Genomic DNA, 21337 nt, shown 5'->3' with positions numbered 1-21337 from the left:
GACATAGATTGTGAATGTTAAGTCCTGGTACTGGTCCTGGTCCTGGTCCTGGTCCAGCATCCCAACCAGAAGAGGACTCAGTTACCTCAGCTCATTGTATCTTGTCTGTTATCCAGTCCTCAATCAATGGGCACATAGAAAGGCAACATAAAGAGGGGAACATCATCTCCCAAATTATTCACCCACCTGACCTTTCAAGCACCTCTTGTCACACCTAAGATGAACTCTGCAGTTCCCACTGGACACATCAGCCACTTGATGTGCGTAGGCAGTTTAAATGGTTCGGCGTGGACCTTGGGCTGATGGGTCTGTTACTGTGTTGTACTTTTTTATGACTCTGTGGCTTCTGACCTCCAAAGCCAAGAGTAGGTGCAGGTCATTCTGGTTCCTGAGGGCTCCCTAACATGATGAAAATTTTGCAGCGGTGTCTCGGAAAGGCAATGTCCATTATTAAGGACTGCCAGCACCCAGGACATGCCCTTTGCTCACTATTACCATCAGGTAGGAATACGAAGGCCTGTAGGCACACACTCAGCGATTCAGGAACAGCTTCTTCCCCTCTGCCAACTGATTCCTAAATGGACATTGAATCTTTGGACACTTCCTCACTTTTTTTTAATACACAGTATTTCTGTTTTTCCATGTTTTTAAAAATCTATTCAATATGTGTAATTGATTTACTTGTTTATTGATTAGAATTATTTTTATTTTATTTATTATTATTATTATTACTATTTTCTTTGCTAGATTATGTATTGCATTGAACTGCTGCTGCCAAGTTAACAAATTTCATGTCACATGCCGGTGATAATAAACTTGATTCTCATTCTGATTCTGAGAGACAAACCTCCTGACACCCCAAAGAAACCCCACCAGTGGCAATCTATTTACTTTATTTGAACGCAAATGTAAAGAAATTTTCCTTGGACTTTGAACTGCAAGGCCCAATGCAGGAGTGTGATGGAATATTTTCATTGGCTGGATGAATGCATCTCCAACTCTCAAGGAGCTTGATACCACTGGGGGCAAATCCTCAGCCACTGTCCAAACGTTCATTCCCTCCACCACCAGGGCTATATTTTTATAAACTTCAGAAGTAAACCATACAAAATTAAAAAAATATATATAAAGGGGAAAAAGACAATGCAAAAAAAGCTTTTACATTGATATTACATTCAGTAGCATAAACTTCTAAAGAAAAAAATAATGTATAATACTTGTGCCTCTTTCATAGTCTGGGGGAGGGGGTCTCCATCCAGCTCCATTTTTCCATGCGTAGTGGTGGAGGGACCCTACATAGTCCTTCCCCATAGAACCCTGGCATTGTCTCCCTCAACATGGACTGCTGCTGAGTTATTCTGACAGCACCTCCTGAACCTGTGAGCTCCATCACCAAGAAAAACAAGAGTAGAAGGTGCATGAGAACACCTCCAAGTCATACAGCATCCTGATTTGGTAATACATTGTTGATTTTGTGCCTCGTCCACAGAGAAAGCTGGTTTGTGTGTGGGTACAAGTGAGACTGTACTTATGCAAATATATTCTGAGAAGGAAATGCACATTTGTGTCCATCAAGCACGAGGGCTGGCATTGGCAGCTTGGGACAAATGCACAGTCTTTGTGTTGAGTTGCCTCTGTAATTCTATGATCCATGTGATCAAAATGTTACCACAGTCTGGATTAATGTCAGCCAAGGATCAAATCCACATTTCACCCAGCCTCTGAGATACCTTTGCCTCCAGCTCTAAATCTTTGCTCTTTTCATTTCTAGTGGAGCTGCCATTGGCAGCCACAGTTGGAGTTGTAAAACTCTGAAATATCCCCAGTAAACTTCCCTACCTCTTCTTATGGCTGTCTTCATGTATGGCATGCCTCGAAAAGCTTCAATGCCTGGTCAAGTTTTTGCATATCGTCTCAATGTTTCATTCTCTGTGTGAAACTGCCAAACGTGGTATTCGAAAGTGAGCTTTGCTGCTTTGTTTCGGTAGGGCTCAATGAGACACGAACAGCTTGGTGCTGTGGACCTGCTTCAGAGAAAGTTGGGGACTGCGGGACCTGTACTTTATTGGAGACCATGGGCTGGAAGTTGTGTTTTGATTGCCAGTGGGACACAACTCTTGAGACCCCTCCCTTCAGGTGCCAATCTCTGTAGGATCTGTGCCTTGGTCAGCCTATAAACATGAACAGTTTGCAGATGCTGGAAATTCAAAGCAACACACACACACACACACAATGCTGGAGGAATTCAGCAGGTTAGGCAGCATTATGGAAATTAATGGATATTTGACATTTTGACCCAAGACCCTTGGTCAGACTAGGTGAGATAGGAGGAGCACCCATTGAAGGCTGATGCCCATGGCTACCTGAGAGACGCATACGGGAACGGAGCCATGCCCATGGTATCTGTGGGACCTACACCTCAGGAGTAGGGGACAATGGGAGACCCAGTACAGTTTAACTATGGGACCTGTGCTCCAGCTGGTGGCAGCGGGTTGAAGGGGGAAAGAAAGAAAAATCTTGACAGAAATATTCTCAGCTCCGGGATCGTGCTATGGGCCTCAGCAGCGTTTAAATCCAAGATGAGCGGGAATCACGCAAAACGGGTGTCTCAGAGAGCAGGTTTGTGGGCAAAACGCCACCCGGGATTTGGCGGTCTGGTATGAGTTCCTCAGTGTTTCCTTCCTGCAGGATTTCGGACTCGAGTCTGATAGGAATCCAACACGAAGTGTAAATTCTATGATGACGATTGTTCAATATCCCCTGGCTCACCGCTATTCCCCCATTCAGAAAAGAAACAACAAATTACATCAGCTGTTCGAACGCTGCTGTTCTACTTCCTGCTCCAGAGAGGCATTCACTTTATCGGACAAAGATGAGAGGCGATTTGCCTGTCAGATAGGGTGGGGTAAATGATTGTTAAAAAAAAAGGACGTGAAAGAAATACGCACAGAAAGATCCAACCCTGTCACGTGACAGCTCTTATAAATAACTCGCTTATCATGACAGCGTTAGTCTCAGACCTGTCAAGTGTTGCTACGTAGGGGGAGTCGTAGGAGTGATTGTACTCCCGGTTCTGTTGCGCTCGCTGTAACACTGAACAGCGCAGAGTGGACCTGTGATTACATGGAGCAGGTTGAGAACTTGTTTTGATTATGTTCGCCTGATCCGATTCTTTAATGGAATCAGGGACGCCAGCGATACTCGATCGTTACATTAAAGCATTCACCCAATGTTTACGTTAATGTAATTTTCACCGTAGGTTTATTCTTCCGGGCGGCTGCATCATTTTCTGGACGGCTACAACGAGTGTAAGAGTAATTGGATGCGGTACGTGAACCCCGCACACTCGGCGGCGGAGCAGAATCTCGTCGCTTGTCAGAAAGGCACCGACATTTACTTCTACACAGTGAAACCAATCCCACGCAGCGATGAGTTGCTGGTCTGGTACAGCCGAGAGTTTACCGAGAGATTGAATTACCCCCCAAGCGACATGGTGATGTTTAAATTCAGTGAGTCTTCCGTTTTTAATTGAACTATATATTTTTTTTTATCGATGTTGCCGAGAATGGAAATTTGCTTCTACTCTTGTTCAGTTTAAAATAAGAACTCCCCACCTCCCTTCCCCTCACCTCGCAGTGGTCATTCAAACAGGTCTGCAACTTTTTCCCGAAGTTGGGCCCGAGTGGTTTGCTGTCTTACCCACCGTGAGGCATTGAGTTGGGTTGATTGCTATCGACAGAATTGCAAAAGTTCCCCTCCCTTCTACTGGTCATCTCCCCCCCCCCCACCCCGCCCCAGGTTAACCCTGTTCCCTGTTCTCCCCGTACCCCGCCAAGCAAGCGGCAAGATGCGTCCCTTCGGCGGCCAAGCGGTTTTCACCAGCTGGGATTGTCCTTGGCCGTGTTTGGTTTTGGCCGCTGTCAATTCGTCTCGCAGCCGCTGCCCCACGCTCTCTATCTGCACCCCACCACGGGACTGTTTATTGTTGTAGTATTTTCCCAGTCACGTATAGAATTCAAAGCATAGAAGGACTTTTGATAGCGGGGAAGGAGGATGTGACTGACAAGAGCCGGTCGTTTGCTGAATACAGAACGGGGGGCGGGGAGAATGGTCACGGGAGATAAGCAATATTTTAAACGTTGCAAGTCACCCTTTAGTAAGTCCGGTGATTGTGGTGATAGTGCTATGCTGAAACAGTGGAGACCCGCTCCAAACCTCACGTTAAATGTCTAACCCGTTCGAATTGGACGCACTGGTTCACTTCGTGTATCGAGCCGTTTGAGAGCGGCGGGGGAAATGGGTTGACTGATGAACGTGTAATGCTCCCCATATCGAACCCCCACCCCATCATCGCATAGTCATACTTTATTAATCCCGGGGGAAACTGGTTTTCGTTACAGTTGCTTTGCCCCAAACCTCCTGTCACCCGTCAATGGGCATGGGTTGGCGTCAGCAGGCAGCAATTTTTACTTCATTGCTCTGTGAGATCAGATTTAAAAAAAAAGGCATTTGAAATTCAGCAATCAAAGGTTCAAATAGTCGTACCTGTTCCCACTCACGTAACAAGAGGGGAAAGTGTTGGAACTAAAATGTTAAATCCAGATTTCATGGTGTGATTGCAAGAAGTTTCAAATTTCCTGCATATCAAAGCTGATGCAAAGGGGAGACCCGGCAGCGCGGTTATTCCTTTTATTTTAACCCTGAGATGCGGTTAGCGAGATAAACCTTCCTTTAAGAGAAATAATTTACACTTTCAAACAGTCCCCCACCCCATATTATGTCCTGCAGCTGGAGGCTGTCTGTGCCTTTTAAACACTTCAAAGATTTGTGGAGTGGGGATTGTTTTTTAAGAGATGAGATTAGAAGGCACAGTTGGGAAGAGTGAAGGTTTATTAAAATGATGGAGTTGTGTTTCTCCCCAACTCCATTTTCATTGTGTTCTTCTCAATTGTAGAATACAATTTCTCCAATGAAATTTCTCCATTTTCGCTCAGAATCAGAACCAGGTTTAATATCACCGGCGTATGTTGTGAAATTTGTTGTCTTTGAGGCAGCAGTACAATGCAATACATAATAATAGAGAAAAACTGTGAATTACAGTAAAATATATATAATAATTATAATATATAATAGTTAGATTAAATAAGTAATGCAAAATAGAAATTAAAAAAGTAGTGAGGTAGTGTTCATGGGTTCAATGTTCATCCAGAAACTTTGAAAGTTATCCGAATTTTTTATAGGTCCTATTGAGTGGGTGGTATTTTTAAATAGGATGTGGGGTGGTAGCCCCCCCTCCCCGTTTGGAGTGCTCAAGTGAGAGGGCTCCAAAAGAAGTTATCCAAGTACAACTGCACACCCTTTAAACAGGACCCGTTAAAAGAAGAGTGGCCTTGCCCCGTACTGTCCAGTATGGGTTTAAAGGATCTGGTCATCCAGCTGTTGAAAATAACACTGTTGAAACCCGTGGGAAGAGATATTTTATACGGAATATCCAACCTAGAACTGAGAACGCAAGTGAATGTGTCGAGGCTGAGGATTTTGTTGAGTCACAGATGAGCGTTTAAAACAAGGTCCAAACTAAAGCTGAAAGAGTGTGACGGAGAATCAGGATGAAAATTCCTGCGTTTGTATGCCTTGGTGCGATTACGCATACACGCGTTTGTGTACATGCCAATGTGTGCGCATTCATTAGTGTGTACTTTAGCCTATATGTATGATAATGCATATTTGCATATTTATATTTGTATAGGAATGCACACTGGTGTGCACAAATCTATCTGTTGGTCCAGTTTACTCAGAGCACATCTGAAAATTACCTTCTATTATTCGCTGTTTGGATTAAGTTAATCAGAAAGGTGTGACTTCATCTGGGCTCAGTGTTCTCTTGAAAAAGATAATTTTTGTAGCTGAAACCTTGTTGGTGCTGGTTGAGTAATGAGCAACAATTTTCTGTTTTCTTCTGCTGTGGTTTGACAAGTGTTAGCCCTGCCAAACAGGTTTTTATTACATATAGCAGCCACCAATTTAAAACTTAATTTGTCCTGATATTCCCCTCTCTCCCTACCCTAGGGTGTTAGTAAGTCTGTCAATATCATACTTTCATTGCTTGTCACAAACAAGCAGATGATTCTGGTTAAACGTGTTCCATCAGAGCAGCCGCTGACCTGATGGCATGAGTATTGATTTCTCCTTCTGGCAAAAATCTCGCCCCCCCCTTCCTCTATTCCCCACTCTGGCCCCTTAACTCTTCTCACCTATTACCTCCCCTGGGTCCCCTCTACCTTCCCTTTCTCCTATCAGACTCCTTCCTCTCCATCCCTTTATCTTTCCTACCCACCTGGCTTCACCTAACACCTTCTAGTTATCATCCTTCCCCTACCCTACACCATTTTATTGTGTTGTTTTCCCTCTTCCTTTCCATTCCTAAAGAAGTCTTGACTTGAAATGTTGACTATTCATTTGTTTCTGTAGATACTGCCTGACCTGCTGAGTTCCTCCAGCATTTTGTGTGTGTTGCAAATGACCTTCTATCTGCCTTGCTGTAATTTGATGTGGATTCGAGAACAGAGCAAGCTAAGGGTTCCTGACCACTGCTTCTGCAGCTCAATATATCCACCCAAGGGTGACTGAACAGTGTTGAGAATAGGGCCCCTCTTAGTTCAGATGCCCAAACTGCCAGCAATGAAAATTTGCTGATGTCTGGTAATTGTGTCTCTGTCTCTCTCTCTCTTACTCGCATCAAGTCTAACGTATACTTGTACAAGCAAACTGGTTGACCTATGATGTCTCCAGCCCATGAATTAAAAACAAATAAAAATTCACACACTTTTTCAAAGCTACCCATGGCCATTGCCCCCTTCCTACTTCCTGAACCTCTTCCACTTTACAACTCCCCCACCTTACAACCCGCACTTTACAACCCCCACTTTACACTCCCCCCCCACTTTACACTCCCCCTCCCCACTTTACAATGCCCCTCACCTTACAACTCCCACCACCAACAACTCAAAAACCTTTGGAGTTGTACCCATCACTGCCAAAGCCCTTCTGGACTAAGCTTTTGACTCTGTTATCTCCTTGATGATGTCTTTCTCTCTCTCCCTCTCATTTACAGCTTAAAACCAAATTTTTGGCCCCTTAGTATTTCCCTTAAGAGATTTTATAGTCTCAGATTGTACTTAATGTATTAAAACAGCCCAATTGAAATAAAAATAAATAAATTATACTTGATAATGATAATGAAAGGCATTGGGATGTTTTACTATGTTAGAAGTACTGTATGCTGTCACGAGCACAGAAATGTTGTCATTGTTTTAACAACAAAAACCTTTTGATGTGGAGAAGATAAGTCACTGTCCAAAGGCAATTGAATGAAATGCTTCGCCACTGCACTCAAATTCAATAAAATCTGTTGGAACAGACTTGATGGGCCGAATGGCCTGATTCTGCTCCTGTGCCTTATGGTCACATGAAAATCGCAGTGAGACTCATTTCCTTTGGCGTTGAGGTCGATAGTTGTGTGAAACTGGATAAATAGGCAACTTGTGTTCTGGAGGAAAGGATGTTCATTTTACTGGTGGAAATGCTGAGTTGCAGAGAATTAGGTGACACCATGGTGCCTTTTCACCTCTGAAAATAACTTACAATATTTGCATTGAAAGCTATTTCCACCCTCATTCTCCTGTCACTCTAGCCAGTTTCACTACATTCAAACTGAAAAAGAAAGTGGGGTTAAACATCAGTCAGTTAGGATCCACTTCATTACAAAGTCCAAAAACAATTTGAGGTTTTAATTGACTCAAATATTGACTCTGTTTATTAAATGACAGCATAATGCACAAAGAGAAATCAATGCAAAGGCCAGCTTGATGGTGCTGAGCCCATGAGAGCTTTGTTCATGTGGGCTTCATTGAGTTGGTGACAGTTGATTGCAGCTCTCCAGATATTAATGCAACCCTGTGAGAAAGTAAACTGATGTTTTTCGCTATCCGTCCACCCCGCCCTGCACCACCGCCTCACGCTTCAACTACACCAAGCGATATTTCTCCTATTTCTATTCTAGTTATCAAGATCGTATCGCCCTAATGACTTGCCATAAGCAGTGTGCCATTTCTTAGTTGGCAATAGCTTGCTGCTGCCTTCCTCCAAATGATCTCCTTTCCACAACCTCAGGCTGATAAATGGTTTGGAGTTTCAGTGTGTCTTTCACCACCTCAGGAATCCACGGATGCTTCACAACCAATAGAATGCTTTGGAAATGTAATCACTGCTATAATAGTGTAGAAAATGCAGGAATTAACTTTCACACGGCAAGCTTCAATCAACAGCGTTTTGATAATCTGATTCTCATGAAGGTGATTGAGAGATAAATTCTGGTAAATAGTAGAGACATCTTTTTCTCCCACTTACCTTTTAATGCTGTTGAGGATCTACAAATTAATCCAACAGGCAAACAGGGGCTCTGTTTATAGAACTCATCTCGACGGTGAGAGGGTTTTTTGCTGATCTTGAGTCGGGGGGAATGCAAATTAAAATGGCGCTGCAGACTGTAACATCAAAACAGCGTGAGCTGTAGGTCTCCCTCTTGCTATGGCAGGAGCGCGATCTCTCTCTTCCTCGTTAGTGAGAGAGAGGACCTGTTGAGATGTCAAAGCGATGGGATGGACACTAGTTTTGATGGACTCTGGATCATGGTCTCTTTGGGGGCTTTGCTGTGCTTGCATGGTGGGTAGTGAGGCTGCTGCTCTTTGCTGAAATAAGTGGGGGTGAGGGAGGCTTTGGGGTTCTTATGTTTTTTCTGTCATTCGTTCTTGGGGGGGCTTTTCTTCTGTTTCATGGATGTCTGCGGAGAGTAAGAATTTCAGGTTCTATATTGTATACCTTCTCAGATTTAGAATCAGGTTTAATATCAACGGTGTAATTCTTGAAATTTGTTAAATTTGTGGCAGTAAAAGGCATCCGTTAGTCTTGCGAGACCATGGATCTGCGCCTGGAAAGTCTTCACTCTCCAGGGCGCAGGCCTGGGCAAGGTTGTATGAAAGACCAGCAGTTGCCCATGCTGCAAGTCTCCCCTCTCCACGACACCAATGTTGTCCAAGGGAAGGGCATTAGGACCCATACAGCTTGGCACCAGTGTCATCGCAGAGCAGTGTGTGATTAAGTGTCTTGCTCAAGGACACATCACGTTCCCTCGGCTGGGGCTCAAACTCACGACCTTCAGGTAGCTAGTCCAATGCCTTAACCACTTGGTCACATGCCCTAATACAACACAATATGTGGTGAGGTTGGAAAAAACCCTGTGAATTACAGTTAGTATATATACATATATATTAAATATATAGCACCAAAATAGAAATAAAAAAATAATAAGGTGGTGTTCATGGTTTCAACGTCCATTCAAAAATTGTATATTAAATATATTCTTTGATATCTTTGATATTAAGTGGAACTATTGAACCATGAACTATTAAAAGAATTTACGTATCTCCTTATTGAGCAGAGAAATGTATGGCCCATCAGTCCGGGACTTGATTGTGACTATGTGTTGAAAGTAAAGCTAATATTTAATTTACAGAGTAATCCAATTTACATTCATTATTTTAGGTTTCAAATGATGGGTGTCATTGTGTAACAAAATATAAATGAGGCTGTCTATAAATGACATATTATCAAATGTTCATCACCATTAGAGTCTAAGAATGAGGTGTATTGTGAAAGAGCTGTGTGTGACTCACACTCATAATTGAACATGACTTGTCAAAAGTAACCCCATGTATTCATTACCACAATAATTTGCATTTCTATAATTACTTTAATGCCTGAAAAAAGTATGTATTTTAATTGATACTGAAGTACATCAGGTGATAAAAGGAGAGGTGACCAAGGGTTTAGTGAATCAGGTAGGTTTTATAGGTGGAAAGTGAGCTGAAGACATTTAGGGAGAGATTTCCAGTGTTTAAAACTTTTTCACTGAAATGGGGGAATAACGAATTAAGTGAGGATATCCCAACAGTAATGTTTGGAAGAACTCTGGAATCTCGAAGATTGAAGAGATGAAGTTTACGGGCACTGGGGGCAGGGCGGGATTTGAAAATTGGGATCAGAATGTTAAAACTGCAACTCTGGCGGGCTTAGAGTTCTCCCTTGACTGCCTGGTTTTGCTCCTGGTGCTCTGCTTTCCTTCCATATCCCAAAGCTGTTGACTATCCATTGGCAAGAAGTTGGTCCTAGTGTGTAGGCAGGTGGTTGAACGCTGGGGCAGTTCATGGGAATGTGGGGTCAAAGGGCCTGTTTCTGTGCTCTGTCTCTGACTCTAATATAGGTTTATGGTTAGGCCTGAAGGTTAAATATTACTCAGTACAAGTTACTTTCTGCATTTGCATTAAGATGAAGCCTGGTACTTACCGTGCTCAGAACTGATGCACCAGTCAATACCAGCAACTGCAGTGCTGGCCCTGTACGACCCCAGTCCTGAAACCATCGATCTTCAGCCCAGTGTGTTTGTTCTACAATCTGCGATTTACTCACGTCAAAAGGAAAGTTCAGCTTTATTTGTCACACGCGAATCGTGACTTACAGCGAAGTGTGTCCTTTTGCATCAAATCAGATCAGAGAGGGTTGTGCTGGTGGCAGCCCGCAAGCCTTGCCGTCTCTGCCGCCCACAACCTGCTAACACTCACTGGGCGCCTTTGCGCTGTGCGAGTACCTGGAGGAAACCCATGCGGCAATGGGGCCAATGTAAAAACTCCTTTCAGACAGCTGTGGAAATTGAACCCTGATCAGTAATCACTGGCACTTTAACAGAGTTACGTTAACTGCTACATTACTCTGCAGCTTTGAATGCTGAGCTGAGGCACTAGGTGACTGGCTTGAAGGTAACATATGGAGCGGATATCAGAGCCATCTATTTTTCCTGTTGTTTGGGGGTGTTGTTCTTAGGCTGGCTTGAAAATTTGAGGGTGCTGTATGGAGCAAGAGCCTTAACTAGGTAAGTATGCTGGTTTAACTAACAATCTGCTGGAGGAACTCAGCAGGTTGAGCAGCATCCATGGAGGGAAAGGAACTGTCAACAATTCCTCTCCCCCACACACTCTGTTGAGTTCCTCGAGCTGCTTCTTTGTTGCTCCACACTCGAGCGTCTACGGGAGTCGTGCCAAAGGGTCTCAGCCCGAAGCGTCGACTGTACTTCTCTCTATAGATGCTCTCTGGCCTGCTGATCTCCTGCAGCGTTTTGTGTTTGTGTGTGTTGCTCAGATTTCCAGCATCTGCAGATTTTCTCATGTTTGTTTCTGCAGTATTTTGCGTTTCCAAGTGTGCTAGCTACTTGTATAGAAGAAGTGAAGCAGTTTTGGTGACAGGAGGAAGGGGAACGGGCTGGGAAAAAGATGGCAAGATATCGGGGACTGGGAATGCATGGCCTGAGAGGGTGGTAGATGCACCCCGGTTACTCCAATGAGGAATAGTTATTCTTTACAATGTGTACTAAGATCAGTCCAGTTTCATTTGTGAGACGAGCTTTGCAATATTGGTTGTGTTCTGCAGTTATCAGAAATGGTGCTAAGTGGTGAGATGAAGGTGCCAATGAATCCTGCGCGTGATGGGTTGATGCCATGTGGTTGCTGGTCCATGGGCCACCATACAGTCTGTAGCAGGTGCCAATGTTTTGGGTGGAAGGGGAAGAGGAGTGAATAGCTAATGGAGCAGTACTTTGCCACAGGATTCAAGGGATGGTGCATTGATAGAGCAGGAAAGGGCAACGAAAGAGCCCAAATCAATAAGCTGTAGTTTAAACCCATGTGTGAGAATTTTATTGAGATTTAGTGAGATACAGTGTGGAGTAGGCCCTTCCAGCCCTTTGACCGCACTGCCCAGCAATCCCCGGATTTAATCCAAGCCTAATCACCGGATGATTTGCAATGACCAATTAACCTGCCCATCAGTACATCTTTAGTCTGTGGGGGAAACTGGAGCACCCAGAGGAAACCCATGTAGTCACGGGGAGAACTTACAAACTCCTTACAGGCAGCACTGGGTGTGAGACATGAAAGGCAACGACGAGCTTCAGACGACTTTCCACTAATGGTGATAATGGTACACAGGATGGTATACTTGTTGAAGTAACAAAAAGAAGAAAGGACACACATCCAAAGACTGTCAAAGGTTATATGGGAATGCATCACTACATTAGATAGTTAATTAAAAGTCTAGTCTAGCCTAGCTGTAAGGCTTGATACTTTCCTAAAATCACATTCCTGAACCTGCGTTTGCAAAGTATATTAAATAAAAATTGTATCTATTGTCTTCCGATCAATGGAAAGATTGGGGAATTAGAAGTCAATAACTCAGTAAATATGGTTTCTTTCTTACCTTCTGTGTTTCGGTAGTAAACTAAACTTGGTGCTTTCATCTCCTCCTAATTTACTGGCTTCAGAAACTTAATTCCACGCAGTGTCATTATATGATTCAGCACAATTCAGAATGACTGTGATCTCTCCACGGTTAGTCAGCCCCTTGTACCGAGACCCCACCCACTTAAGTTTCTTCTGAAATGATTTGGCGAGTGAAAGAGGAAGCTCTGGTTCAGTGCGACTTGCCTCCTATCAGAAGACTCATCTTTGGTCACAGATCAAAGCATAGTTATTTTTTTTTAGCAGAAGCACTTTTACTCCAGCAGTTCTGCAAAGCGCTGGGTTTGTTGACTGTAACTCTTTATGTGCCTAATCAGCACCAAACCCACCAGCGTTCCATCTGTCCAATCCCATCCTGTCTGAAAGAGCTGGGTTTAATTTAGGTCTTCCTGCCTCATCTCTCAAACGTCTCCGAAGCTTGGCTCAGTACCCTAGCCCCATCCATGTATTGTTAAATTGACCTGGATGATAATATAGTGCAAAGTGGCTTTTAAATATTTTGATGATCCAAAATATATAAACTCAGTAGAAATTTTATCCATTGACCTTCCATAGGTGGGGAAATATGTCAATGATTCGGCATCAATCATCTTAATCTTATTTTTGTTTTGTTTCTGCGACCACGTTTTTGACGCTAGTGCCCTCTCAGTCTGCGTCAATCCTCTCAGTCACTGGGGAAAGACAAATGCAAGTTGTCCGACAATGCAAGACATGAGAAAGATGAAAAACACCTCAAATTTTTCATATTTGATTTACTCCATAATCCAAAAATATAAGGCCTCTTTTCTCATTACACCTTCCTTTCTCTACCCCGGAGTGACAATATCTTTCACAGTCTGTTATCTCTGTTTCAAGCCAAGTAACCTTTTTCTTTCGTTGGAAACACAGAAAACATCTTTGTGCATGTTAGGACCGCACAACAGCAAAGAAGTGGGATAAGTCTGTTTTTGGCATTTTATTTTTATTCAGAGCTAAGTTTGTCAGGGAAGGGGGATGAATTTCCTGCATTTCTTCACAATAGTGTCAAAAAATCTATTACATCCTCTTAGGTGTCCATTTTGTATACTGTCATGAAGTGTTGGCCTAGACTGGAATGGCAGAGAAAGCCATGGTTTTCTGTGTTACCAACTAGCCCATAACTACAGCACAATTTCACTGAATGATTACATCTTTGTTATCTCTTCTCTTCAACCATCTTTAGTTTTTGCTGGTATCTTATACTGTGTGTCATGGTTCATCTACCACCTCAATCTATTTATTTAAAAAATTTACTTATTGTGATACAATGTGGAAGAGGCCTTTCCGGCCCTCCAAGCTGCGCGGGCCAGCAAACCTCGATTTAATCCGAGCCTAATCATGGGACAATTTGTAAAGACCAATTAATCTACCAACCGGTATGTCCTTGAACTGTGGGAAGAAACTGAAGCACCCGGAGGAAACCCACACGGTCACGGGGAAAATGTACAAATTACTTACGGGCAGTGGTGGGAATTGAATCCTTGCCACCTGTACTGTAGAGCATTATGCTAATCGCAATGTTATCCTGCTGTCCTGGTCTTCATTTCCCCTGATTAACGATCTGGTTTGTCTTTGTCCTCCTAGAACAAAATCTCAAGGGATACAAAGATCTGGTGCCTGAATACAGTGGCCAGCTACCTCAGAGCCAAGAAGATATTCAAGAAGGCCAAAACCCAAATGACGACAATGCAAAGAATGAGGACAAAAAAGTGGACGTAGAGGTGATCGAAAGAGATACCCCACCCGTCACTCCAGACAGCCAAATAATGGACTTCAGTAAAAAACTTTACTCAGATGTTGTCAGCAGACCTGCGTCAGACAAAAATGGTTCAAAGTTCGATGATGTTAAGGATGATGAACAGCCACTGGATAGGAACAATTCAAACCAAAGATCCAAAATTTCTGTAATTCAACAAACCCCTTGCATTCTTTCTCCTAGTCCGACAACCTCCCCTCCCAACAAACTCCCTCTACCCATGAATGGGCATCCTAGCTATGCTGAGGGCTTGGTTTCCTACCCAATGTATGCACCTGCAGGCCACGTCCAGCATCAGTACATGTATCCATACAGCACTCTGTCTCCTCACTATACCAGACTTGTATTGCCTAACCACTCCCCTGGATTCAACAGCTTTCATCCGCTCAGCAGCCCAGCCACTTTCAACAACATGAACAACCTCAGCCTGTTTGGCAAGATGCCTCCGGTTTGTGGCGGCTTTGCAGCAGGAGACTGCCTCTCCTACCCCATAATGAGTCGGACTATGCTGCCCGTCATGCTGCCTCCAGAAGAGCGGCAGAAGTGTCATGTTTCAGAGCAGCCAAAAGGCGTCCTTATCCCCGCTCCCACCAGCGCCTTCTCGCCCATGGCTCCCGGGGTGGGCCTGAAGGAGATGCCTCTCACCCAGCCTCCAACTTCAGGTACCTCAATAAACTCAGAACTGTCAATGCATCTGAAAGCTACCTCATGGGTTCCGGGGAGTGAGGAGGCGATGAATCTGAGCAAACCAAAGACCTCTTCTGCAGATTTCCCTGGTTATAAGTCACTTCCTTACCCGCTAAAGAAACAGAATGGGAAGATCAAATACGAGTGCAACGTGTGTTCGAAGACCTTCGGTCAACTATCTAACCTAAAAGTAAGTATTTTGTTTACAATCTTTTTACTTGTAGTAACTTGCACTGGCTTGCATTCTCAGCTCAGACCACTCTTTGCATTGGAACTCGCATGTGCTTCCTCACTGCTGACAGGGTGGGACATGTAGAAGCGTTTAACTACTTGTGTGAAGGGCATTGTTCTCTCCTTCCCTCTTCCGAGAAAGGGATTATTTGTGGAAGATGCACTTAAATACCCTCAGAAACTGTGGGGATTTCCAACTGCTTCTTTGTTGAAGTATATTGTTCAAAGTTCCTATGAGGTTTGACAGGATAAATAGGGATTGATAACTTAGAACAAGAGAGCACTTTCAAAATAAACGGTTTGCTAGTCTGGTGAAATGAGATTTCTTCACCCAGAATACTGAGCTTTTGCACTTTTCTATTAATTGGGGTTGTGGCACCTAAGTCACTTAACACATTCAGGAAAGCAGTTGAATAATTGGTGCTTAGCTGTTAGAAAATGAAGGGGAAAGGGGTTAATACCTTTCGGTATTAAAAGGCGACAGTGACCCAGGTTCAATTCCCGCCACTGTCTGTAAGGAGTTTGTACGTTCTCCCCGTGAATGCGTGGGTTTCCTCCGGGTGCTCTGGTTTCCTCCCACAGTCCGAAGACACACTGGTTGGTAGGTTAATTGGTCATTGTAAATTGTCCCATGCTCAGGCTAGGATTAAATGAGGGGAACATTGGGCAGTGTGGCTCGAAGGGTTGGAAGGGCCTACTCTGTGCTGAGGTAAAAGATTGCCATGAACTTTTTGAATGCTGTACAGGGATGAAGGGTAGAAAGGCAAGCTCTTGCATTTGTTTATGTTCTCCCATAAATTGTTGAGACCAGGATACTGATGGCTCTTATAATATAAAAAAGGAAATACTGAATACTGTTATGTTTTGTAACTTCAAAGCATGGAAACTAATTGAAGGGAAAACAAGGAGACAACACATGTATGTTTGTTTTTACTTTAAGTGAGGATCGCACGTTTGATGTGGTGGCGTGATGCCCTTTTACATATAACCCATAATTAATGATTTAAACAACAAAGGATGCTTAATCAAACAATATATTTACAGTAGTACACAAGCATTACTGAAATATGAAGCACACAACTGTAACCTGAGGAGAAAAATAAGCAGAAGGTTCTGGAAATACTCAGAAGGTCAAGCAGAGGAGAGAGAAGCCATGTTAAGGGTTCAGGTTACTGATGTTTCATTATAATAGGCAATGGTTACAGACACAGAGGAAGGACGGAGAAAGGGAGTGGACAAAAGGGGTTGGACTGTGACTGTGTCCAAACCAAGCAAGATGTGATGACCAAAAGGATGGCAGCGCAGGGTAATCTAAAACGCTGTGTTTAAATTGATGCCAAATTATCTGGTGCATCTCAATAAAAGTATGAGTGAAATTGCTCTATAATTAACCCAACATGCTTCTATAACCAAATCAGTGGTTTCATCATTATTGGATAGAATTTGGTGTTGGTACGCTTGTTCAAACAGTTCCCAAATAAATAAAAGTTAGTTTTCAAAAACCGATATCTGCAAAAGTGGCCATACACTTTTGTGTTATCTAAAGACACAGAGCACTACAGCACAGAAAGAAGCTCTTCAGCCCATCTAGTGTGTGCGAACCATGATTTTGTCTAGTCCCAAAGACCAATATCTATTGGTCCAGGTGCATGTCAATAAGCAATATCTTAGATATTATGCAGTATCTAAACATAATGCCTGCATCATTAGGAAAACTAATGTGTTCTCCTTCCCCACTTTGGCCTTCAATGGGTTTCCAGTCTAACAGAATTATGATTGATTCTTCATTACCCCCTGAACTGACACTGGTCCATTACAAAGGCTAATGATAGAAAGAGGCAGCCCTTCACCATTTCAATGTGCAGATGGCTGTTAAGTACTGGCCTTACCAGTGAAGCCCACCATCCACAAAATATATTTTTAGAAGTTTGCTATGCTTGTATCTTTTAATGCTGAAACAACACAAAATGCTGCAAATGTTTTCTGATGGCTTAAGCCTGGAGCAAACTGGTTGGAAGAGACTTTCCCCATGTTTCAACTTAAAGACAAACTGTCCTAAAATTCAGATGTTCTAGCTTCCGAGGCAATGATGGCATCAAGTAAATTTATTTAACTGCTGAGGAAAATAGCTAGCAGGTACAGAGAACAACATGACTGTTGGAGGGTTCCTTGCGAGGTGGAGGTGGAGTATCTGCCTTCAATGTTTCAGTGGGTTAACATACCTCAGGACCACAAGGTCTTAGGTTCAAGCTCTATTCCAAGCAATTGGTCATATATTCCAGGCCGACACTCCAGGATGTCACTGGCGGAGCTTCCGCACTGCTCTCAGATTCCATCTGCTGATTCTAGGGGATGTAAAAGATCTCTTAAAGCAACTTTAAGCAAGAGCAATCTTTTTTTTCCCAGGGTGTCCTGGACAACACCCTTCAACCATTATCTCCAAAATAAGATAAACTTGTCATTATCATATTACTTATTTTGCAAACTTGTGGCACACAATTAGCTGCTGCATTTCTTACTTGTAGTAAGAACTATACTTCACAAATGATTAATTGGATATAGACTGTTTTGGGACATCCTGAAATTATGAAAAGTGCTGTTGTCATGCATTTCTTTCTTTCCTTTATGTGGCGTATGCCACGTACCCTTTTGGTAATGAGTTGCTAGCTTACAAGCCTTAGCCTGTGACGTAAAGGAAATTTTAAGAGAATGACTCATCTCTCAATAAAGAGAGCTAATATCTGGTCTAGCTATTACTAATGCAATTTTAATGGAACGTAGGACCCAGCCTCTAGCAGACTATGATCTAACTCCATTCCTTTCCTTGCAGGTGCATTTGAGGGTCCACAGTGGAGAGAGACCTTTCTCCTGCCACACTTGCAGTAAGACGTTCACACAACTGGCCCATCTCCAGAAGCATTACCTTGTACATACTGGGGAAAAGCCTCACCAGTGTCAGGTAAGAGAGTGCATGCAAGGTGACTTGGGAAATAAACTGAGGTGATTAAAAGTCAGCCATGGCTCCTGACCTTAATTGCAAAAGGCAGCACACCCCACATTCGAATACCATCACTGCTGTCATGGGTGGGGTGACTTTGACAAATTTCTATAGATGTGTAGTGGAGAGTGTACTGACTGGTATGGAAACACCAATGCCCTTGAATGGAAAATCCCAAAAAAATAGATAGCTGCAGCCCAGTCCGTCATGGGTAAAACCCTGCCAACTATCGAGCACATCTACATGAAACACTGTTGTAGGAAAGCAGCATCTATCATCAGCGACACTCCCCCACCCCCACACCCAGGCCATGCTCTCTTCTCACTGTTGCCATTGGGAAGAAGGCACAAGAGCCTCAGGACCCACACCACCAGGTTCAGGAACAGTTATTACCCTTCAACCATCAGGGATAATTTCACTCAACTTCACCTGCGCCATCATTGAAAAGTTCCCACACCCATGAGCTCACTTTCAAGGTCTCTTCATCTCATATTCTTGATACTTATGGCTTATTTATTTATTATTATTATTTCTTCTTTTTTCCAATTTGCATAGTTTGCTGTCTGGTTGGACACCCTGGTTGGGCTGTCTTTCACTGATTTTTGTAATGGTTATTATTCGATAGTGCTAACAAGAAAATGAATCTCAGGATTGTATATGGTGACCTATATGTACTTAGATAATAAATTTACTTTGAACTTTGATGGGGGAGTGGAAATCTGTCCTTCTGTTTCTGGTAGCTGCCTTGCAATGATCCAGACAAAATTAGTCAGAGTCTAACTGGCCATACTTATTTTATTGAGTCCATTCTGGCACCAGTGCAGACAGTACCTCGAAATCTTTCCAGTGAACTGATCCTGAGATTTTCCAAACAGGCTCTGAATGGCCAAGGCCAATGTCATGGGTTCCATCAATTGGAACCTGGGTGCACAGGCAGAGAGCTCACCTGGCCTTCACACCTAGAATATTTCACAAATTACTGACAAATCTGCATCATACGCAGAGTTCACCGGTGTGCTGTTAGACTGTTCGCGTGGCATGCTTCTTGAGGGCAGAACTGTATTGGTTGCCACTTCTCACTGCGGAGACCCTCAAGGGGCTGGTTTAGTTGAAGGAGGCTCCAGATTATAGATGGCACCTGAAGAGCCTCTGGCTCATTGCCTTCAGGAGAGTGGAACTGATGGGGGTGGCTGTGGTTGTGAGGAAAGGAAAGGATGTTAATGAAATACAGGTCATAACATAGAACATTTAGAGAAAAAGTAGAATAGGATTGTGTCACATTGACATTTGCCTCCGTTTTAACCCACATACCCTGTGGGACAGGAAAGAAACTCATTTTAGTGTGGCACAGTTTGGATTTTCTTCCAAGTGCTTGACTTACCGTTCCTTCTTTTGCTCGGGCAGGTGTGTCACAAGCGTTTTAGTAGCACCAGCAACCTGAAGACCCACCTTCGTCTACACTCCGGAGAGCGACCTTACCACTGTAAGCAGTGCTCAGCCAAGTTCACCCAGTTCGTCCACCTCAAGCTGCACAGGCGTCTACACAGCAAGGAGCGGCCACACAAGTGCCACCTCTGCTCCAAGAGCTACATCCACCAGTGCAGCCTGAAGATCCACCTAAACGGCAACTGCTGCATGGCGCCAGAGACCAGCCGGTCCAAGGAGGATCTCCTCAAGATCGACGACGAAATCAACAGGTTCGACATGAGTGAAAGTGCAGAAAGGTTGGACAAGGCTGCCACAGCAACGGAGATGGAGGTGGTAACCGAGCAACTTCAAATGTATGGCCTTGACAAAGACCATAAAGAGGAACAATTCAGAGCAGAATACCACAAGAACAATGGAGGCAACCATCCCCCCTCTGACCTCCATGACAGGGTCAAGACTTCCAGCCTAATACAGTTTCACCATGGTCCAGCAACCCTGGTCCCCATCAGTGTCAAGCAAGAAGCCAGTCTATAATTGTACAATGATCATTATCATGTGTGGGACTCATCACCAACAATGGTACATTATAAGAGGAAGGTGTTTGGATAAAATAGCAGGATAATTCATGACATTGAACTAAAATGACTGCAGGGGAAAAAAAAATCAAATGTGGACTCAGACTATTTCCAAGCTCTTTCTTGCGTGTTTTGTCTATTTTTCCCAGAGGGAGTAGTCTCTCCCAATGTGGTCTGAGAAATTGCTAATGGGTCCCTGCATTTGTAATAAGTTTTTCATTCAGTCAGACCAAAAAGGAAGTTCCCCCAACACATGGCCATTCCTGGGTACTGATAATGTACAGACCCAGCCTTTGCCGTGATAACCAGTTGTGCTTTCTCTGCTTTCTCAGGGTGTGTTACATATATTTATGCAATAGAAAATGGTATATATTTTTTATCAGTTAAGAGACAATTGGATGAGTTTATTCTTCTAAGGTCTATCTCTTATTTATTAAGAAACAGAACATTCTCTTTTTTTAAATAAAGTTCACAATGACAAAATCTTGATTGATATCTCCAGTATCTGATGAGAAAATAATTTAATTATTTAAAATTTCCTCTTGCAAATGGACATGGTAAAGGCCAATAGTCATTAATGCTTGGCATCCGTGTCAGTGACATTGCATTTTTCGGATTCTGCGTGCTGCTTGTGGAAAATTATGTAGACACAATAGGTGTGATGTAGTGTTAGTAAGATGGCAAGATCATGTGTCATATAAAGACAGGCAATTGAATCCGACCAGAAACTTGTACTCATACAATCCCAGAAGCTTAACTCCTGAAGTCTGGCTAGGAAGGTGACCTTTGGCGGTTAGGAATGGGGAGGATAATGATGAATTTCTGGGACAGGGGTCTCAGGGTTTACTATACAGTACTTTGGCACATATATATAGCTAGGTTGCCTAAGACTATTTGCACAGTACTGTATATATAGCAGTACTGTTATATATATGTGCCCAAAACTTTTGCACAGTACTATATTTGTTCAGAACGTGGTTGGATGGAATGGAGGACAGGCAGAGGTAAGACAGTGTTCCTTCACTCTACAGTCCTGGAGAAGAGGCTGTTTTCACTTTGTATTTACCTGAAGCACATTCCATCACATTTCTTCTCTTTTTATCTGGTGTAATTCAGGGATAAAGGGTAAAATAAAGATGAATCTCCCTCAACTTTGAAGCTTTTTGCCCCATTGGTGGTCCGCAAAGCCGCCCCTCCCTAATATTAATAACCAAGCTCTTTCAGTTGGCTGGAATTG

The 21337-nt window shown here is 43.2% G+C and overlaps 1 protein-coding gene across 1 annotated transcript; it reads left to right on the top strand.

The window, feature by feature from the left end:
* The first annotated feature begins 2888 nt into the window (after positions 1–2888).
* LOC140190478 (PR domain zinc finger protein 1-like) lies at positions 2889–20583 on the top strand. Its single transcript, XM_072247092.1, has 5 exons — positions 2889–3132; positions 3260–3509; positions 14010–15058; positions 17930–18058; positions 19502–20583. Exons 1-5 carry the CDS (start codon positions 3124–3126, stop codon positions 20057–20059), a joined length of 1995 nt encoding a protein of 664 aa, XP_072103193.1. The 5' UTR covers positions 2889–3123; the 3' UTR covers positions 20060–20583.
* Positions 20584–21337: the final 754 nt, after the last annotated feature.

This window comes from Mobula birostris, chromosome 30 (assembly GCF_030028105.1).
Source record: "Mobula birostris isolate sMobBir1 chromosome 30, sMobBir1.hap1, whole genome shotgun sequence".
Lineage (NCBI taxonomy): Eukaryota > Metazoa > Chordata > Chondrichthyes > Myliobatiformes > Myliobatidae > Mobula > Mobula birostris.
The sequence above is the reverse complement of the archived record's forward strand: the minus strand, read 5'-3'. Positions and strand labels throughout refer to the sequence as shown.